Raw genomic sequence first — 19,855 nt, 5'->3', positions numbered from 1 at the left:
TTTTACAAAATACCGAGACTCAAAGTGAACAAGACTGACCATTTGTCTTGTAATGTTTTTTAACCCTAACCCTAACCCTAATATCATGTTATATAAAATAAATAGCATTTTATTGACCTAAGTATATGAAAGAAAATACACATTTATATGATAGTTCATGTGTTTTTCTTATTATTTAAATCAGTATAATTTAATAAGTTAATAATTTTGCACATCAATTTGCTCATTTGAATTGTTTTATTATTTTGTTTAAGCATGAAAACTGTAAGATCGTAGCAAAAAAGCAGATTTGTTTTGCTGATTTTAATGATCATTAAAATGAGGTCAAAATATAGTGATAGGTTAAAAATGTAGTAACATAAAAAATGCCAGCAAAAGCATCAAACAAAATGAATAACCTCTATTACCAGGCTCCTTAGTCGTGGTGGTCACAAATGATGTGAGAAATAATTACAGTACATTTTACTTCAAAGAACCTTTCAGGACACCAAAGGTCGCTGTACACAAAATATCAAACAACAATAACGCAAAAATAAAACATGCAAGTAATACATACCAAAAAAAAACAAAGTTAAAAAAGGGTCTGTATGTGAAGCAGATAACTTTGAATAGGCATGTCTGAAGAAGTGGGTTTTGAGTCTTGATTTTAAGGTGGACACGGTGGCGGAAATCCGGAGGTCAAGTAGTATTGAGTTCCAGAGCTTGGGGGCAGAGCGTCTGAAAGCTCTGCTACCCATGGAGCTGAGAGTAACTTTATACAGCACTGTCAATTAAGGCAACATTATAATATTATCTAAAAAAAAATGATAAACTGGCGTCGTGAATTACTTTTTAAACATTTTCGACGGACATCTTGCCTTAATATTTTTCAATAAAAAGTGGGCTTTGGCTCAGAAAATGTTAAGAAAAACCGGTATACCTCAATGGTTACCCCTCATTTTATTTGTATGAGGACATGTTTTCCTTATTGATTAAAACCTCATCAAGTGTTTTTTTTTCTTTTAATTTATCATTATTTCAGTATTAAGCACCTGGCTCCCAGCCAATTGTGCACAATAATCGAGCAGTTTGCGAGGCCAACTCAGCATCTTCTCGAGCCAGAACCTTCGCTTCTTGAATATTGGATTGCGCTAAGTCAGAGTCAACATCATATAAATCCAGGGACCATTTTAGGTTCAGATCTTTAGGGTTGCTGAGCCCCCAGATCAGGGGTGAGCAAACTACGGCCTACCAAAGAAAAATACTAAAAAATACTACAGGAAACCTACAAAATTACTACAAAACTAAATATAAAATGTAGTGCTTAAAAAAAGGTCTAAAGTATCATTTCGTCTTCATTCTGATGAGAAAGAAATACTATGGAAATACTACAAAAATACTACTACAGTAATGCTATGAAACAAAAATGTTATTTCAGAATTTTTTTAACAGTAATGCTACAAGAATATTCAAAAATATTATATAGAAATACTAAAACATACTTCTACAGAAATACTACAAAATTACCACGACAGTAACAGTGGAATAAAAAAAAATGCTGTTACATAAATACTCTATCACGACAGAAATACTAAAAAAAAATCTTTTACAGAAATATTATGAAAGAAATACTATAAAATACAACTACAGTTATACTACAAAAATACTACAGACAAACTACAAAAACTAAAATAAGGAAATAATTTAAAAATGAAACTGCACAAATACCACAAAAAAATACTAAAAATACAAAACTACAGTAATACTACAGCAACACTACAACATTATGACCACAGAAATATAACAAAAATACTAGACAATTCCCGCGGCAATTGTAAGAGTTGTGATTGATCTGGCAGATGTTGGTAAAGAACCGGTAGCGCTGAGTTGTTAAATTTGGAGTTAGCATAAAGTTTTTAACTCAGAGAGATGTATTTGTAATTTTTTTACCTGGTTCTGTGGGGGGACTCCGCCCCCCCACACCCCCCCCGGTACTGGAAAGTTCACTTGAGATGGGCCCATAACCGTTAACAACAAGGATATGCCTGGTAGAGGTCTAAAAATCACATTCATGGTAATAACATAGTAATAACACTGTTACACATTAAAAAAATTAAAATGTACATGTTCGAAAGGAATGAGCCATTCTGTCTGAATTGGCCCATCAGGAATGCATTGAGCCCATTCAATTTGCTGAGTCGTTAGCATGTTAACATTAGAATAATTTTTCAGCATGAAGAAGTTAGCATTTAGCCGTTAGCATAACCTTTTAGCATGTATCTGTTAGCATAACTCCTCAACATGAGGCCATTAGCATAATTTGTAGTCATGAAGTCTTTACAATATTGCCTTTACCAAAAAATTTTAGCATGAAGAAGTAAGCATCTAGCCGTTAGCATTACTTTTTAGCTTGTACCCATTAGCATAACTCCTCAACATGAGTCCATTAGCATAATTTGTAAATATGAAGTCTTTAAAATATTGCCATTACCAATTTTTTTTAACATGAAGGAGTTAGCATTTTGCGGTTAGCATCACTTTTTAGCATGTATCCATTAGCATAACTCATCAACATGAAGCCATTAGCATAATTTGTAAATATGAAGTCGTTAAAATAAAGCCATTACGAATTTTTTTTAACATGAAGCAGTTAGCATTTAGCTGATAGCATAACTTTTTAGCATGTATCCGTTAGCATAACTCATCAACACGAGTCCATTAGCATAATTTGTAAATATGAAGTCGTTAAAATATTTCCATTACCAAAATTTTTTAGCATAAAGAAGTTAGTATTTAGCCGTTAGCGTCACTTTTTAGTATGTACCCATTAGTATAACTCATTAACATGAATCCATTAGCATAATTTGTAAATATGAAGTTGTTACAATATAGCCATTCCCAAATTTTTTTGGCATGAAGAAGTTAGCATTGCCCACAGTGTTTATAGCTAGCTTGCGCTAATACTTGGGCTGGCACAGCCAGCCCAACCCATTGCGGACAGTGTTCACAGCTAGCTTGCGCTTATACTTGGGATGGCTGCGCCAGCCCAACCCATTGCGGACAGTGTTCACAGCTAGCTTGCGCTAATACTTGGGCTGGCACAGCCAGCCCAACACCTTGCTAGCTGCGCACATAGCTGTTAGCATCCTCGCGCTAACATCCACTATTTGGAATTCACCATTTACCCATGGTTAAAGGTAATGTGGGTCGGGCCCCCTCAAGCCACCCTGGACAGTCCCTGCTTACTATGACTACCCTCTGGAAAAGCCTTTATTACCATGACTACCAATAGAAACGAATGGGCCCATGTATTCCGGATGGGAGATTTTCCAAACCCATTATTCCGGATGGTCTCTTTTTGGTCTCCGGGGCCCCTTGCGGCCCCGGAGACTCGAATCGAGAATCTGTATTGTCGCAGGAGAGTCCTGATTCGGCCGGAATTTTGGTATATGAATCGTTGGGCTACTCCAAATGATCTGGGAGGAGAGGCCCGTCAAAATTCGGCGGAAGAAGATAGATATAATAATTTTAATACTTACAGCACTTGGCAATGTAGTTGTGCCTTGCTGAAGCAATCACAACTAACTACAAAAATACAACTACAGGAATACTACAGATATAATAAAAAAAATTCAAAATATTACAAAACTACCATTAAAATATAACTGAAGGAAAAAAAAAGTAAAAAAAAATGTAAAATATTTGATAAATGGAAATTAGAAAACAAGAATATAAATCCCAAAAAAAGAGAGCACAATGTTGATATCAATGACAATAAAGATTCTGTTCTATTCTATTCTCATCTCATCTCATCTCATTAACTGCACCGCTTATCCTCAGTAGGGTCGCGGGGGTGCTGGAGCCCATCCCAGCAATCATCGTGCAGTGGGCAGGGGACACCCTGAACTGGTTGCCAGCCAATCGCAGGGCACACAGGAACAGACAACTCGCTCGCTCAATCACACCTAGGGAAAACTTGGACCGGCCAATCCACCTGAAATGCATGTCTTTGGAATGTGGGAGGAAACCGGAGTGCCCGGAGGAAACCCATGCAAGCATGGGGAGAACATAGAAACTCCGCACAGGAAGTCCTGTAGCTGGATTTGAACCCACGCAGGAGGTTCCCGAGACCTTAGAACTGTGCCGCACACGCGCTAACGACTGCGCCGCCGTGCTGCCCCTATTCTATTCTATTCTATTCTATTCTATTATATTTCCATCCATCCATTATTTCCACTGCTTATCCTCAGTAGGGTCGCGAGGGTGCTGGAGTCCATCCCAGCTATCTTTGGGCAGTGGGCAAGAGACACCCTGAACTGGTTTCTATTCTATTCTATTCTATTCTATTCTGTCACGACCAGAACTGAATCAGGACCCAATTGCGTAACGTTTACCAAGTTTTATTGGAAGAAAGAGGAAGGGTGTAGCAGGTGATGGCGGCGTCAGGGACGGAAAAACAGGTCCGGCGTGGAAGGACAGGAAGGCAGAGACCGATGAGACCGATTCCAATTGCTCGAGTTGATATCGGACGGATGGGGTCGATACCGGACAGGAAGTGACAGACAGCATAGATGACGGATCAGGATATCGAAAATTAACAGGAGAAACAAGAGGGGTACGAAAACTGGAGAAAATAATAAACAGGACAAAAACAGATGGAAACCAAACTGGAACCCGAAATTAAACAGGACAACAATAAACAGGAACAATACCGGACCGGAGATATCACAGGAAAACAGGACGGAGTCAGAACCAACGTCTTGTGGGGCAGAAGTTCGTTTGATGACACTGAAGCAAGAGAGCGCTGAGCTTTATATAAACAGAAAGTCAATCCCTCAACGAGCCGCAGCTGGCACCACACGGGCGGGACCAATTGGGCACCATGGCAACCGTGACACACACACACACACACACACGCGGAAGGGGCCATGGGGCACCACCGCAACCGTGACACGCACGGGCGTGGCCAATTGGGCGCCATGGCAACCATGACAGTAGAAGAACTTACTAGGAGTAGGATTCGAATCCAAAAGGACTCCTTTTCATTAAATTTTACGTCCAACGCCTTAACCAGTCACCCATCCAGGTACAATTTTAAGCATATCTGTCAACCAGAGGGCCTACAGCAAAACGATGCTGTGCTGGGTTAAACCTGAATATGAGGATGCTCAAACAACATGATACCAAGAATTTTCTCTGTTCTCGACAATATTTTAAAGATCTTTATTTGAAAAATGGCACACTTTTTGTGTTCAGTACTAAGCCTAAAATATAGATAAAGACTAAAAAAAAATAAACTCAGAAAAAGAAGTTCGATTAAAAGATGTACAATAGAAAAAAGCAAAAAAGTCACCATTTATAGCATTTGTTACAAGTATAAAACGAAGGAATGACATGAGTGCTGCTCGTTTTTGCATGGCTCGAGTTAATATTAGTGGGTTTGTTTTTGTGTGGGGACAAAGTTACTGATTAAATTACCGTAGAGATGGATATATTTATTTTTTTGCAGTGTGCAAAGCGTAAACGTGTCTTTTACTCATAGTTGATTTGATAAAATGAAACCTAATCTTTACTTATTTTCGAAGTCTGCACTGCAAAATTTAGTGACAAAATTGCCAATCATAGGGTCAAATGAGTCACTATTAATTCACAGTTAAATTTGGGAATATAAAACTGGCAGATTATGCTCTGTTTATGTCAGTGCGCATTGTGTGACTTGGCTAAGGTAAACACTGAGCGTTAGACTACCAGGAGTGGGGTTTGAACCCACGAGGACAATTGTCCATTGGATCTTAAGTCCAACGCCTTAACCACTCGGCCATCCTGGTTCAAAAGTCACTGGTACACCAACAATTTCAGACCTATAAGTCAATCTGCGGACCAGTCTTTAATAGTAATAATAATAATAATTTCCTTTGTATTGTCATTCTTTGTAACAGTGTACACAGAACGAAATGTCGATACACCTGACCCGTTGTAGCAAGTCGATGCAGCCGCAGCCAACAGAGGGCGCCGCAATTTTACCAATTAGGTATGACTCGGCCGAGGCACGAACCAGCGACCTCCCAGTCTCAAAGCGGGCACACTACCATCTGGGCTACTGAGCTGGTATATTTATATTATTTCAATTATACATTTATATAGTTGGGCAGCATGGCGGCACAGTGATTAGCGCATGTGCGGCACAGTTCTGAGGTCATGAGATCGAACCTTCCTGTGTGGAGTTTGCATATTCTCCCCGTGCTTGCGTGGGTTTCCTCCTGGCACTCCGGTTTCCTCCCACATTCCAAAAACATGCATGTCAGGTTAATTGGCCGGTCCGAATTGTCCCTAGGTGTGAATGAGCGAGCGAATTGTCTGTCCCTGTGCCCTGCGACTGGCTGGAAACCAGTTCAGGGTGTTCCCCTGCCCACCGCCCGAAGATAGGTGGGATGGGCTCCAGTACCCCCGCAACCCTACTGAGGATAAGCCGTGCAGATAATGGATGGATGAATGTATATAGTTTCTTAGTTTTATCACGCTGGCAACTGTATGGACAGCAAAGAATTTCATTGTGCAGGGAATTGTGGTTCTTTACTGTGCATATGACAATAAACACTTTGAAATTGCTAGAAAAACAATGTTGGGTTAAACCTGAATGTAAGGAGGCTCAGACAACAAGTTACCATATATTTTCACTGTCCACAACAGTGTTAACTTGCAATGGCAGATTTTTTAAACATGTTCACTAAGCTCAAAATATTCATAAACGCCCCCAAAAAAATCAGTAAAAAAGAAATTCAACTCAGAAACAGAAATTTAATTAGAAAAAAGCAACAAAGACGCTATTTGTAACAGTTTTTTACAGGTATAAAACTAAGGAATAACGGGTGATTCTTATTTTGCATGGCTCAAGATAAACATAAGTCTTTGCATGGTAACAGGGACTGATTATAAAAAACAAAACGTTTTTGAGCAATGGCAAAAGAAATTGAATGTGTTCTGTGCTCAAAATATAAATAATGACTGAAAAAACAGGTAGAAAACTAAAAAATGACATGAGTACTTCTCGTTTTGGCATGGCTAAAATTAAACATCAGTGGGTTTTCTCTTTGCATGGTGACACAGCTACTAATTAAACTTCTGTATTGCATTATTTTGTATTGGTATAGTTTTTTTTTTGATGCACAAATATGTCTTTCACTCATAATCAACTCGACAAGTTGACACCTAATCATGACTTAGGCTCAAAATATCTGTTGAAAAGTGAGGCTACACCGCTATCCACCAGGTCAAGTTAGGCATTACGTTATTTCACAAAGTTGAATTTTGGAAAATTGCAACTTGAAAACCGATAAAACATTTGCACAAAGTTAAATCAGTAGTGGTAAATTGCTATCCTGTTATTCCACGTTTATCGTGGGGGTTATATCAAAAAAAGAAAATGTGATTGGAGAAATTTGTGAAGTAGAAACCTTTATTTATTATTGACTAATAGCTCAGCTCCATGGGGAGCAGCGCTTTCAGCTGCTCAGCCCCCCAGCTCTGGAACTCATTGCCGCCTGACCTCCGAAATTCTGTGACCCTGTCCACCTTCAAATCCGGACACATAACTCACCTCATCAGACTTGCCTTTCCTTGACCGTCTGCCTCACATACTGCCCCTTTTAACTCCAATGTGTTTTATTGGCTATTTATTACTTGTTTTACTCTTCGTTTATTGAGTCCTGAAAGGCGCTTCGAAATACAATGTATTATTATAACTATTATTATTATTATAATACAATTAAATACTCTCAAATACAGTATGTAATCCTTTGCTGTATCGCAGTTTACTTATTGCGGTTTCCCTACTTTGCGCATTGTGTTCTCCTTTCTCTTTGGTGAAACAGAGGAAAATGCTTTCTATCGCCTACAAAGTTGAACTTCTTGACCTGCTAAACTTGCTCTGGAGCCACATGCTGGTCTTTGGCACTGCCTAGTGACTACTTGATGCTTTTCAAAAATGTTTTAGAATGGAAAAATATATGGTTTCTGTAGGTGAGAACCAAAAACTAAATACAGTTTTCTATAACGTCCACAAAATGGCAGTAAAGTATCATGTAATGTAAACTGGAGCATGCTTTTAATCCACACAGTTGTGCAAAAAAACGGCAAGATTATTTTTAAGATGAATAATTTGACAGTAATTAATCTGAAATACAGTACTTTTGTTTGTCAAACAAATAGTTAAGCCTGTAAGCCAGGGGGGTTCTTGAGTAATATATAAATAGTTAACTAACTAAATCAACAAAGGTTTCTACTTCATGGGTTTTGACTATAGCAAAAGGTTTTTGGAACACAACCCCCCATTAAAAACGAGGGATTACTGTATATAAATTACTTAATGCCCGAGGAAGGTTTCTCCACTTATGTGTACTTGAATAAACATTTTTGTATGATAGTTCATGTATTTTTAGCCATTAGGAGGCACTAGATAATACACAAACTCAAAATGGTTTAGCCTTATTCAGAAACTGGTGGACAAATGTTCTCTTTTTGGAACGCAATCCCCACGAAAAAGGAGGGATTAATGTTCACCAGGGTTGGGTAGGGTTACTTTAACTTGATTACTTTCAATTACTTTTGGATTACTCCAATTCCAAATATGCTAATAAAAGTCAAAAGAAACTAAATATGAATACAATTAGGACTCACAACACGTGGTAAGCTTTCTCTACTGGCTTTGATCTCTTTGATCTCCGGCAAAACTAACATAAAATGCGACAGAAACAAAATGAAAATAAATCCAAACAGCTTGCCAACATCATTTTTGCCGTTCCATGTATTCCGTTACTCCCCAAGCCTGCACAAAATTTAGAAATTTTATTCATATTTAGTTTGTTTTGTCTTTTATTAGCATATTTGGTTTTGGAGTAATCCAAAATTAATTAAAAGTAATCTAGTTAAAGTAACCCTGCCCAACCCTGCTGTTTACTGACACCAAAGAGTAAAGTATTTTTTACAGCTCAAGCATTTATTTAAGAAATAAAAGTACTGTATAAATATATTTTCATTTTTTTACAAAGAACTACTGTAATAAAATACAAAGCAAACCCATAAAAAAATCCAATAAAAACTGTGAAAAGTAAAACGCGTAATAGTGAGGGATTACTGCATTCGTATTTCGTATAAAACGTGTACATTGTAAAGTAGTGTCAATTACCATTTAACTTACACTAGTACACACACAACCTTTAGTTCCTCTCTAAATAAAATCACATTTTGATTGAAAAATTGAGGTGGAAATCTTAATAAAAATAAAATAATCTGAAAATATTTTACACTGTATGTATCTATTGACGGTGCGTTCACTTACCTGCCTGGCAAATGAGCAACGACCAAATCCAATTGGCGGTTCGCGCTGCGCACAGAAGCTTAATTCTCTCCATGTGGAAACTGAGACATGCGATGATGCTGATAAAATGTTATCTAGGATCGCACCGTGCGTCATCTTTACTGCTGCAAGACATTTTTGCGCAACTTTGACGCGCACAATAAAACCTGTCCCCACTTTCAGTAGCTGCCTTAAACACAACACGTCGCCGTTCTCACTTGCTTAATCTGCTGCCAATGTTTTTCAAACCTCCTGGAAAATCAATTGGACTCTGCAGGAGTTGGAAGGACTGGTGCACTTTTGGAGGATCAGATGAGGCTTTCAACTCAGTTTGAAAGCCTGCTGCGCTCATGGACACGCCTCCTTTCTCTCTGTCTAACTCTCTCTCTCTTTCTCTCTCTCCCTCTCTCTCTCTCTCTCTCTCTCTCTCTCTCTCTCTCTCTCTCTCTCTCTCTCTCTCTCTCTCTCTCTCTCTCTTTCTCTTTCTCTTTCTTTCTCTCTCTCTTTCTCTCTCTCACACTCACTCAAACATACTCTCACTCTGACTATTTCTCATCACAGATTCTGCGCTCTCATCCTCTCAAAAGACTGTCGGATAGGAGGTTTTAATTCATTCCCTCTATTGGCGCTCTCCTGTCTTTTTCTCTGTAACGCACTCGCAGCTTACAACGGTGCACTCCAAAGTGACCCCACCAGCAGAAAATCGGATGATCTTTTGATAGTGACGGGCGATGCATTTTACACTTAAGCCATATGTGTCCTTCGAAAAGAGACTGGTTCAATGAGCTAGGTCTTTGAGGTGAGTGACGGCAACTGGCTCTATCAGTCAACTCTTGAAGGTAAACGGCAGGAACCGGCTACACACTAATCAAGACCAGGTTCCCTTCAAGATGCTTTTTTCCCCCTTTAATATTGAGAGTGAGGTGTAGGTGTATCTACCTTTAACGCGTGACTTCGCCCTGAAAACGCTGGTGTACTAGTGATCCCAAGCGACAGGAAGAGATCCGCAGATTCGAGAGCATTCTCCATCCGGGCCCTGGTGCACTGGAATGCTCTTCCCCCTGAGATTCGATCTGCCACCTCAGTGGAAATGTTCAAATCAAAGCTTAAAACACACTTCTACTCTATAGCATATAAATAATCTATATTTTATGTGCATACTATGTGTATTATTTGCCCTCATGTAGGTTTTAGATGAGGGGATGGTGTCATAATAGTCTGTAATAATAGTTTGCAATAGTCTTTGATCTGTGCAGCCCTTTGAGACTCTTTGTGATTAAGGGCTATAAAAATACACATGACTTGGCTTGGCTTGACTTGAATCCACCCACTTGGGTGGAGAGGGGTGGGGAAAGCCGATCTTGCCCATGTGCCTCTCCCTTGCGGCCCCGCTTGATGAATGCACGCAGAAATCTGATGCAAATAACAGAAAAAAAAACACAATTCGGTTGCCATTCCTAAACTTTATGCTGGGTACGCTTTGGCGGTCAATTTCTCAAACTAAACATTTTATGATCAGGGATCACCTAACATTGGCTTATCATAACATTAGAGCACAGACATGGATTTTTATTACAATGGAAAACGTTGTCAGTCTGCTCCGGTAATCTAATCATCTTATAGACCAAATGAGTTTTCTTTTGATGGCACGGTGGTCTCTGTAGTTGGCAACAATTGTCCATCAAATATGTTGATTTTCAATTTATTGTAACCTTGTATATGATGACCAGTGGGAAAAAAGTGAAATGTCAATCAATCAATCAATCAATCAATCAATCAATCAATCAATCATTCAATCAATCAAAAGTTAAATGCGGAAACGACTTCTATTTGCATAATGATGACTCTACTGGGCGACACGGCGGAAGGGTGGTTAGCGCGCAGCTCCAGGGTGCAGAGTTTCAGAGTTCAAGTCCAGCTACCGTAGCCTCCCTGTGTGGAGTTTGCATTTTCTCCCCGTGCCTAGGTGTCCCTAGGTGTGAATACGCATGTGAGTTGTCTGTCTCTGTGTGCCCTGCGACTGGTTGGCAACCAGGTCAGGGAGTCCCCTGCTCACTGCCAGAAGACAGCTGGGATGGGTTCTGGCCCCCACGTGACCCTATTGAGGATAAGCGCAGCAGAAAATGGATGGATGCATGTTTTTCGTGCTTGATTTCTCGCAAATGGCATGTATATGGGATTGTTTTTTTTCCACTACACATAAAAAAGGCTCATTTGGCTTTTTTGAATCAGTGCCCAGGAATCAAAAGTCAGTTTTCCATTGATTTGAGTGTAGAAGCATTCTTAAAGTAAAGCTGAAATCTTGTGATACACGCAGACATTTGCAGAAACAAATTCGTAGAAAAAAATCTGCGATGCATTTGAACCACAATTCAGTGAAGGAAAACTATTTGGGCATGGATTTCTGTATTCACTTTAAAAGGTGTGCAAAAGGTTCATGATTGTCTAACCACAATGATTTGTCACAGAAAATAAAACTTCAGCTGAGTGAGAGGTAGTTTGGTTCCTAATGGACTCTTTAATGAGACAAAATGTGTCCATTGCACGCCTCAAGCAGATGGCCAATCTTCACCTTCCTCTAGAGGAAGAAACAAAGCGCATCATTACGTATGAAGGAAGACTCCTAAAGACCTGAACCACTCCCACTCTCCCATATGTGTCTTCTCCTAATTGCTGGAATAGTGTATGGATGGAGAATATTGCACAGGCCTGCCGGCGTAGTTCCCACTTGTTCAGACTCGAGACGCATCCTTCGCATAAAGAAAGCCAGATCTTGAGTTGGGATCTGTTGTCAGGTCCAGAAGACTATCAGGTCTTAAACTCTCGGTTTGTGTCTCTCAGTTGCCGGCTAAAAGCGGCATAAAGGGTTTTCGACGAGCTCTCCAGCCGGTCTGCAATGTCTGATGCTGTTTGTAGAAGGTTCTTGAAAGACTCGGATTCATCTCTAATTCTATTCAGAAGACAAATGGAGAGAAGATATTAGGAAAGGTCTGGTCCACAACCAATAACAAAAGAAATTGCATTTAAAGACTTAAATTTGAGTCAAGGTTGCACAATGTGGGCTATCGGAAGCTCTTCCGAATGATACAACCGTGTCAATATCCAGCACAACTACTGCAAGAAGTTAGCCAGTTAGCGCTATCTTTACCTAAAAATCTATTGAACATATGTCGGCAAGGCCACGTTACACTGCAAAAAAATACCAAAAAATACCTCATTGGCAGTACATTTTGTTCATTTTGAGTCTATTTTCTCAATTTTTAATATGTATGTACTGTATGTATTTTCCTTTTTCTAGTACAATAGGAAAAATTGGAGTCAAAATAAAAAAACCTGTCTTATCTGGTACAAGGAGGATCGTTCTGCTGATTTTCTTCAAATGTGTTACGGAAAAAGAGCAAAAACATTTATCGTGTGCTAAACAACGATAATTTTGCTCATTTGACACAGGGTTTTCCTTATTTTATCTGAAAAAATTAGATAAATCTCAAAGTAAGAAAAATGATCATGAAAACAAGTCACATTCTTTATGAACAGGGTAAGACTTTAATTTTGCATTGTAGAGTCCCACGTCATTGGCCATAAGTGTGTGCAGGTCAAGTTAAATATGTGAAAAGGAGGGATTTTATTTTCTAGGAATCTGCATGTACAATTGTTATATGGACCTGAGCATCAGACTGGAATCACTAATTTAGAGTACCTTGTTGTAACAACTGTCATGATTACCGATGTGAAGCACCTGTGCCCGCTCCTTTGGCGCCAACCGCTTCAGACTCTGATTGGCTCCCTGTCGCTATTTAAACCCACTCCTATCTGTCCCCTTTCGTCAGTCCGTCTGCGAACCTCAGTGGATACTAGGCAAGCCTTTTTTGACCCTGACTCCCACCTGTCCCGTATTTGCTCCCATATGTCTCCGGTTACGACCCGTTTTTGATCCCGACCATGTCCGCTATCCTGTCCCGGCTTACGACCTGTTTTTGATCCCGACCACGTCCGCTATCCTGTCCCGGCTTACGACCCGTTCTGACCCTGACCAAGTTTTTGCTCTCCTGCCCAGGCTATCAACCTGTCTTTCCATCGCTCGCTACGGAAGATCCACTTCCGTGTCACAATCCGAATACAAGAGCGACTTGCTTCCCGCGTATAGCTTTACTTTAATAAAACTTGTGAGAAACGCAATTAGGTGCTGTGTCCGTTCTGGTCCTGACAATAACATGTATATATTTTACATTTTTACATTTTTACATTTTTACATTTTTACATTTTTACATTTTTACATTTTTACATTTTTACATTTTTACATTTTTACATTTTTACATTTTTACATTTTTACATTTTTACATTTTTTAAATTAACTTTTTTAAATTTTGGAGTGTTTACATTTTTACATTTTGGAACTTTTATATTTTGGAGTTTTTACCTTTTTTTAACATTTAAATTTTCTAATGTTTTTTTTTTTTAATAAATAAATTTAAAAAAAATAATTAAAACTAACGTATTTCCCATCCTTACCTCTGCATCCCTGCGAGTGTGTCCAGGACCCCCCCTTGAAGCTGGTTTTCCAGGTTTTCTTCAGACTTCTCCACCATCTCCAAGCATCCCTTGTGCTCCTCCAGGATGCCGGCAAGATTAGCCTGGATCACGTCCTCGTAGCTCTCCTCCCCTAGCTCGGCCCCAACATACTGCACCAAATTTTCCATCACCACCCTGTTGGCATGCTGGATAGTCTGGAGATAGACCACTTCCTCTTTTTGAGCCTTAAGAACCCGGTCCGAAACCGCCCGGGTGCTGAAACGGATTGAACACGTATCATCCGAGGAGGACGAGGGCTGAGCATTGATAGGGTGGTTTCTTGCTTTGGATGGTTCGTCGTCGAGAGGGTGCAAGGGTGGTTTGGTAGCTATTTTTGAGGTATCCATGTCAAACCGTAAGCTGGATTCGCCTTCCCCACTTTGGCAGGTTGCCGTAGAAATCAAGGCCACCAGAAAGGATGCCCACCAAGGCGGCATGATACCCTGTAATTATGATGATGTTTTACGAGAAGGTAAATAACTTGGATTGTGAAGCAAACAAAAATATTAAGAAAAAAAAAAAAACGCTCAAAAGACAATGTAGATAAAGTGCAGAAGACGGACCCCTCAAAAATTGCTCAGAAAAACAATCAATAAAAGGCTAAGAGTGACCAAAGGTTCAAACAAAAATGGCCGAAAAGATCATCAAAAGATGATAAAGAGACTCCACAAAAAACGACCAATAAAAGACAAAAAAAAAAAAAACACGACTAAAATCTCGACCCTGAAAAATGACCAAAAACGTCTCATAAAAAAATATATTCAAAAGACAAACTAAAAAAAATTCAAAAGATGATCAAAAAGACCTTAAATTAACACCTCAAAAAACGACCAAGATAAGCAAAAAAAACAACAACAAAAAAAAACGAATTACAATAAAAAATGACCGAAAAAAATAAAAGATGATCAAAAGACTTTCGAAAATTCTCCTCTAAGGTAAACGTCCAATAAAAGGCTAACACTACAACCAAAATCTGGACCAAAACACTACCAAAAAGACAAAAAAATCGACCCCAAAAATGATCAGACAAACAAAAAAATGTCACTTACAATACTTAATTTTAGCTGAGAAAAGTGAAACAAAATTCTGTAACATATCTGCTACTGTGACTAAATATAATGTGATAATAAAATAACACCTAATTCCTTGTCATGTGTCGTCTGTATTCCTAGTGGTATAGTGGATAGGATGGTGCAATCCGGTTTTAATTCCCATTGCATCTAATTCTATGCAATCCATATCCCTCGCGACCTGGTGGTTGTTAGGTTACTGTACTCTTACCATTGCTATCCGGTTAGATCCCCATAGCCACCATTGTTCTGCAATCATGGTTAGTTATAGAGTTAATGATGTAACGCATTTCCAATTTTGTCCGCATATAAGGTGCAACAGATTATTAGGCGCATGTTTAAATTTCTGGCCAATTTGGAGTTTTTGGGTGCACCTAATAGTCTGTAAAATACAGTAATTAAAGTGAGTGACAGCTCAAAAGGAACAGACCACTGACTTAGAGTTTTAAAACCCTGATGGGATGGACCGAGGGACACAAACTGTCCCCTAAGCCTTTTAATGGACAAAGCGCCTGTTTTTTATGTCTTTTTTTGCCACTGTGTTCTGACAGAACCATTAAAGCCGGCGGTTTGGGTCGGCACCGAGCAGCTGCCGGGCGCCTTCGTGCAAGACTCGTAAAGCTCTACGGCAGGGTTTTTATTTTCTTGACAAGATAACCAATCGTGGGTCGCCAGCGCTGCCTCTGTGTGTTCACGTTGGACATCTGGAAGAGTGCAAAGACAGGAAACGGGCCCCTGAGCCGAGTCAATGGTGCTGGAGATCTTTTTTTCCACTATACTGTATGCCAATGTTATTTAAAACAGACTTCAACTGTCTCAGTCATTGTTTTTGAACAGGAACACCAGGGTGTTGCCCTGAAAGATACTGAATACATTTCATTAGCATGATTAAAATGGGTAATATTTATACTAAAACACAAACTACTACTACTACTCTTAACCCTGTAAGACCCAATGATAGGTTTATTATGTCTTGCAGACAGTTAGAAGGGTTGAGCTTTATGTAAAAATATGCCCCCATAAATGTTATCTAATCATCTAACGTCATACTAGTGAAATAAAATACGCTGACTCTGCATTTTTGGTTTTTCTTACTCAGCCGCTTTCCAGAAAGACAGTCCACTCTCTGAGGCCAGAACAAGCTTGGCCAGGACTCGCATTCTACAGTTGAATGACCCAACTAAAAAGAGAAATGCCAACCGAAACTGGTTTCGGGTCGATGTTGTAATGGAACACAATCATTTTAGTTCATAATAATTCTTCTCAAAATCAGTGTACGGGATTAACGCCGTTGTTTATTACGCTGTTAAGTAACAGTGTTATTTTTTATCAGTAGTAGGGTATTCTAACAAATTATTTTTCCTGCCGTTTTAACGCCGTTACTATTACTGACGGTTAAAAGTTGTGCGTTACTTTGAATAGATTGAGACGAGGCGTGTCGGTGGGGGACGGGTAATTAGTTTCGAGTCACTTGCAAGTAAACCATAACATACAAACCATAAACATTGGTGGACACACCCCAAATGCTCAATAACAATGTTGCATTATGGGTAATGGACTTTTTATGTTATTAAGTACATATATCGCATCACATAGAGAGAATGATTGTCGGGGGTTTTTGGGGTTTTTAAGGGTTATTGATCTATCTTCGTTATTCATTATCCATTATCCGTTATCGGTCAGTTCTTAATACGCTACAAAGCCTAGGAGCCGGGACACTTACTCTCAGCCAAAAGGCTAAGCTAAGGTCCTAGCCCTATAGCCTTGCTGCGATCATTGCAAATGCACCGTTCCCGGAGGTACTGCAATACCGGGCCGATGCGTGAAGTGGACAGAGCAAGCTCTTATTCCATCTCCGGAATGCAAAAATCAAAGGCCAAAAGGCCAAGCTAAGGAAAGGCCAAGCTAAGGACTTAGCATCGGTCAAGCAATACCAGGCAAATGCATCATTCTCGGCAGTATTGTAGAATGATTGTCACTATATTGTTTTACTGTTGACATTTGTTGTGAACAAAATGTTCGAAGTGCAGTTGCCTATTTATACTTGACCAGTGTTTCAGGATGTGAGAGTTTGATTTATTATTTCAAACTGCAGTCTTAAACACACTTCATATTGTTGAACTGTTTACTTTTGTTGCGTGAAAATACTTCAAGTACGGTAGCTTATGTTTATTTGATGTTTTCTGACTAGAATTTGTGATTTATTCTATAGAGTGGAACTCACTTTTTATTGTTTTACATTTGACTTTTTTTGTTAACAAAATACTTGAAGGACAGTAGCATATGTCTACTTGACCAAATATCAGAGGTTGTGAGAGTTTGATTAAATATATTAAACTCACTATATATTGTTTACTGCTGATTATTATTAATGATATTGTTTGTGATTTATTTTGGTTGCACCTCAAGTGTAGGATAAATCTGTTTCTGTTGAGATGCACAAAAGAATACAAGGCATATAATACAACTACCTCTTCATCTCTATTCAACTGACTCGAATACTGCTGAGAAAGTTTCAAATTATTTGACATACAACTTCTTTACAAAGTAACGGAAATAGTTACTTTCCCTGATAAGAAGTTACTTTTACGGTAGAGTAATTAATTTACTAACTCAGTTAATTTTTGGAAGAAGTAGTGAGTAACTATAACTAATTACTTTTTTAGAATAACCTGCCCAACACTCGGTAAAATATACTGGAGCTCTGCTGGGGATCTTCTCTACCTCTGGATGCTAAAAAATCTACAGTTGAAGTCTATAATAATGAAAAACTATACGGAAAAACTTACCCACCCCTTTCTTTCTCCTTTCTTGTTTTTATGGTTCAAAATCCCAGTCGAGGCAAACTCCAAAGGAGGCGAACCAGAAGCGTTTCCCCTGTTTTGGGGGAAAAGTGATGCGGCCTCACGTTTTCACAATTAAGCTGGCGACTTGAGAGCAAGCTGCCGTTTGCCGTCGGATAAGCGATTGCAAGATTGTGGGATGGAGGAGGCCGGTGGGAGTGAAGGATTTCTTGATTTGCAGTCACTTCGAAAAGGAAAGAAAAGGAGGGGGCTAATCGACTTTGCATGTGTATCCTGGGAGGAGAATGTCTTTTTCTGACCTGGGGGCATTTTCACGACGCACTAAACCAATGAAAAACAGTACAGTATGTATATTTCTATGTTGGGTGTATCAGTGAGTACTGTTAATCAGTAAACTATACAAGGTCCCTCAATTTTTTTTCCCCAGGGATTCCTCTTCTTCTTCTTAGTTAATTGTATTCAGTTAGTTATTTGTAAAAGCAAGAACTTGTGCTGTGAAAGATAAACATCCAAGCTTTCACTGTAAAGTATAGCTTTAAAATGGCTTCAATTGTATTAGAGCACATTTAGAACCTTTAATTAAACTCATAGTTAAAGCTTCCAAAACTCAAGCACTTTTAAAGCTTTATATCAAGAGTTAACGCGTTAAATATGCTATGGATCTTGGATTCAAGCAGTTTTAAAGCTAGGACTCAAAGTTAAAGCTTTAAAACTGCTGCAAGTCATGCATTATAGAATGTTTAAAACAGGGCCTACTTTTTGGGAGTTATTTATTACCCAGTTTGATATGTATTTCTACAAAATAAATACTTATCTCTATGTTTTTACAATATTATCACCGGGTTAATATTGGAAGTAGGATTAAATAGACTCTGTAAACCACAAAATAAAATCCTAAAGCTTAAACATTGGTTTCAATCCCTATGTCTAGCTCCAACCTTATTTCGGAAACCTAAAATCAGTATCAAACCCTAACTTGCGGCTCAAACCCTGGCTACTAACCCTAGACCTATACCTAACTGAAGCTGTTATGCTGACCCTATTTCAAATCTAAACCTAGCTTTAAACCTATTTTAGAACCATACATTTAGTTTAGAATTTGGAGCTTAAACCTTAGTTCATAACCCTAAATGTGCCCTAATTAGATGGTAGGGCGCCCGCTTTGAGACTGGGAGGTCGCTGGTTCGCGCCTCGGCCGAGTCATACCTAAGACTTATAACATTGGTAAAATGGCGGCGCCCTCTGTTGGCTGCGGCTGCATCGGCTCGCTACAACGGGTCAGGTGTATCGACATTTCGTTCTGTGTACATTGTTACAAAGAATGACAATACAAAGGAAATTATTATTATTATTAATTACGAGCCTAAACCTTAGTTTCTAACCCTAGCCCAATCCTATTTTGTAACCAAACACAATTTTAATACCCTTATTTGAAGCCCAAACCCTAGCTCCTAACCCTAGCCCAACACCTAATTTAAGAAACACAGCAACAATCTCAAGCATATACAAACACTTTACCTAAATTCTTTTAAACCCAGAACTGGTACGCTATTTTCAAAATCCAATTATCTGCAGGCACATTAGCTGTCCTCAGGGGGCACCCTGATGCTCATGGGCACCACGTTGGAGACCCCTAGTTTAGGAGCTTTAATCCAACTCATAGCATATTAAGCCATTTTGACTCAAGTACCTGTAAAGCTTTAACTTTATATTTGACTCAAGAGTTACATTCTTATAGATGCTGTGGATACTGAATTAAAACAGGTTAAAAGCTGTTACTCGGAAATAAACATTGACAGCTGAGAGTTAAAGATCTAGATTAGATATATTTTATTATAACTTGGAGTTTTACCTTTGAGTTAAAGCTTTAAAGCTGTTTTAATACTTAAACATTTAACCCTTATAATATGTTAGGGTCTTCAGTGACCTGTTTCAGGGTTATAAAATGTAATAACTGTTGTGTCTCAAAGGCCCTCAAATCAAATTACAATGGGAACATATGGTTATGGATGTATATCATGTTTGTTAGAATGTTGTATTTGTCATGGTTGCCATGGCGCCCAATTGGTCCCCGC

General features: G+C 38.9%; 2 protein-coding genes, 1 non-coding gene and 1 pseudogene across 3 annotated transcripts in view; all 4 read right to left on the bottom strand.

Annotated features, from left to right (window-relative positions):
• The window catches only part of chrna2b (cholinergic receptor, nicotinic, alpha 2b (neuronal)), a 38,423-nt gene extending 28,793 nt beyond the window's left edge, over window positions 1-9,630 (bottom strand). Inside the window, exon 1 of the mRNA XM_088325536.1 lies at window positions 9,317-9,630. Within this exon, the coding sequence (XP_088181662.1) occupies window positions 9,317-9,389 (73 nt within the window). The 5' untranslated portion in view covers window positions 9,390-9,630. The remainder of the gene's footprint in view (window positions 1-9,316) is intronic.
• On the bottom strand, window positions 5,725-5,807 carry trnal-uaa (transfer RNA leucine (anticodon UAA)). The gene has a single exon. It is a non-coding gene; the product is annotated as a tRNA-Leu (tRNA).
• Window positions 9,631-12,039: 2,409 nt separating the features above from the next.
• Window positions 12,040-17,951, bottom strand: LOC148346623 (uncharacterized). Its single transcript, XM_088325466.1, has 3 exons — window positions 17,770-17,951; window positions 13,847-14,349; window positions 12,040-12,284 (listed from the first exon to the last, which is right to left on the bottom strand). The coding sequence occupies exons 2-3, from the start codon at window positions 14,341-14,343 to the stop codon at window positions 12,143-12,145; spliced, it is 639 nt and encodes a 212-aa protein (XP_088181592.1). The 5' UTR covers window positions 14,344-14,349; window positions 17,770-17,951; the 3' UTR covers window positions 12,040-12,142.
• Window positions 16,754-16,869, bottom strand: LOC148346624 (U2 spliceosomal RNA; annotated as a pseudogene).
• Window positions 17,952-19,855: the final 1,904 nt, after the last annotated feature.

This window comes from Urocampus carinirostris, chromosome 20 (assembly GCF_059441175.1).
Source record: "Urocampus carinirostris isolate Australia breed hairy pipefish chromosome 20, RoL_Ucar_1.0, whole genome shotgun sequence".
Taxonomy (NCBI): domain Eukaryota; kingdom Metazoa; phylum Chordata; class Actinopteri; order Syngnathiformes; family Syngnathidae; genus Urocampus; species Urocampus carinirostris.
Note: the sequence above shows the minus strand (reverse complement) of the source record. Positions and strands in the feature narration are given on the sequence as shown.

What these genes read in the sequence shown, in the direction of transcription:
- LOC148346623 (XM_088325466.1), bottom strand. Translation starts at nt 14,343, where the DNA reads ATGCCGCCTTGGTGGGCATCCTTTCTGGTGGCCTTGATTTCTACGGCA. An exon ending in ACACTCGCAGGGATGCAGAG is followed by an intron (nt 12,285 to 13,846) that starts GTAAGGATGGGA and finishes TCTTCTGAATAG; the next exon opens with AATTAGAGATGAATCCGAGT.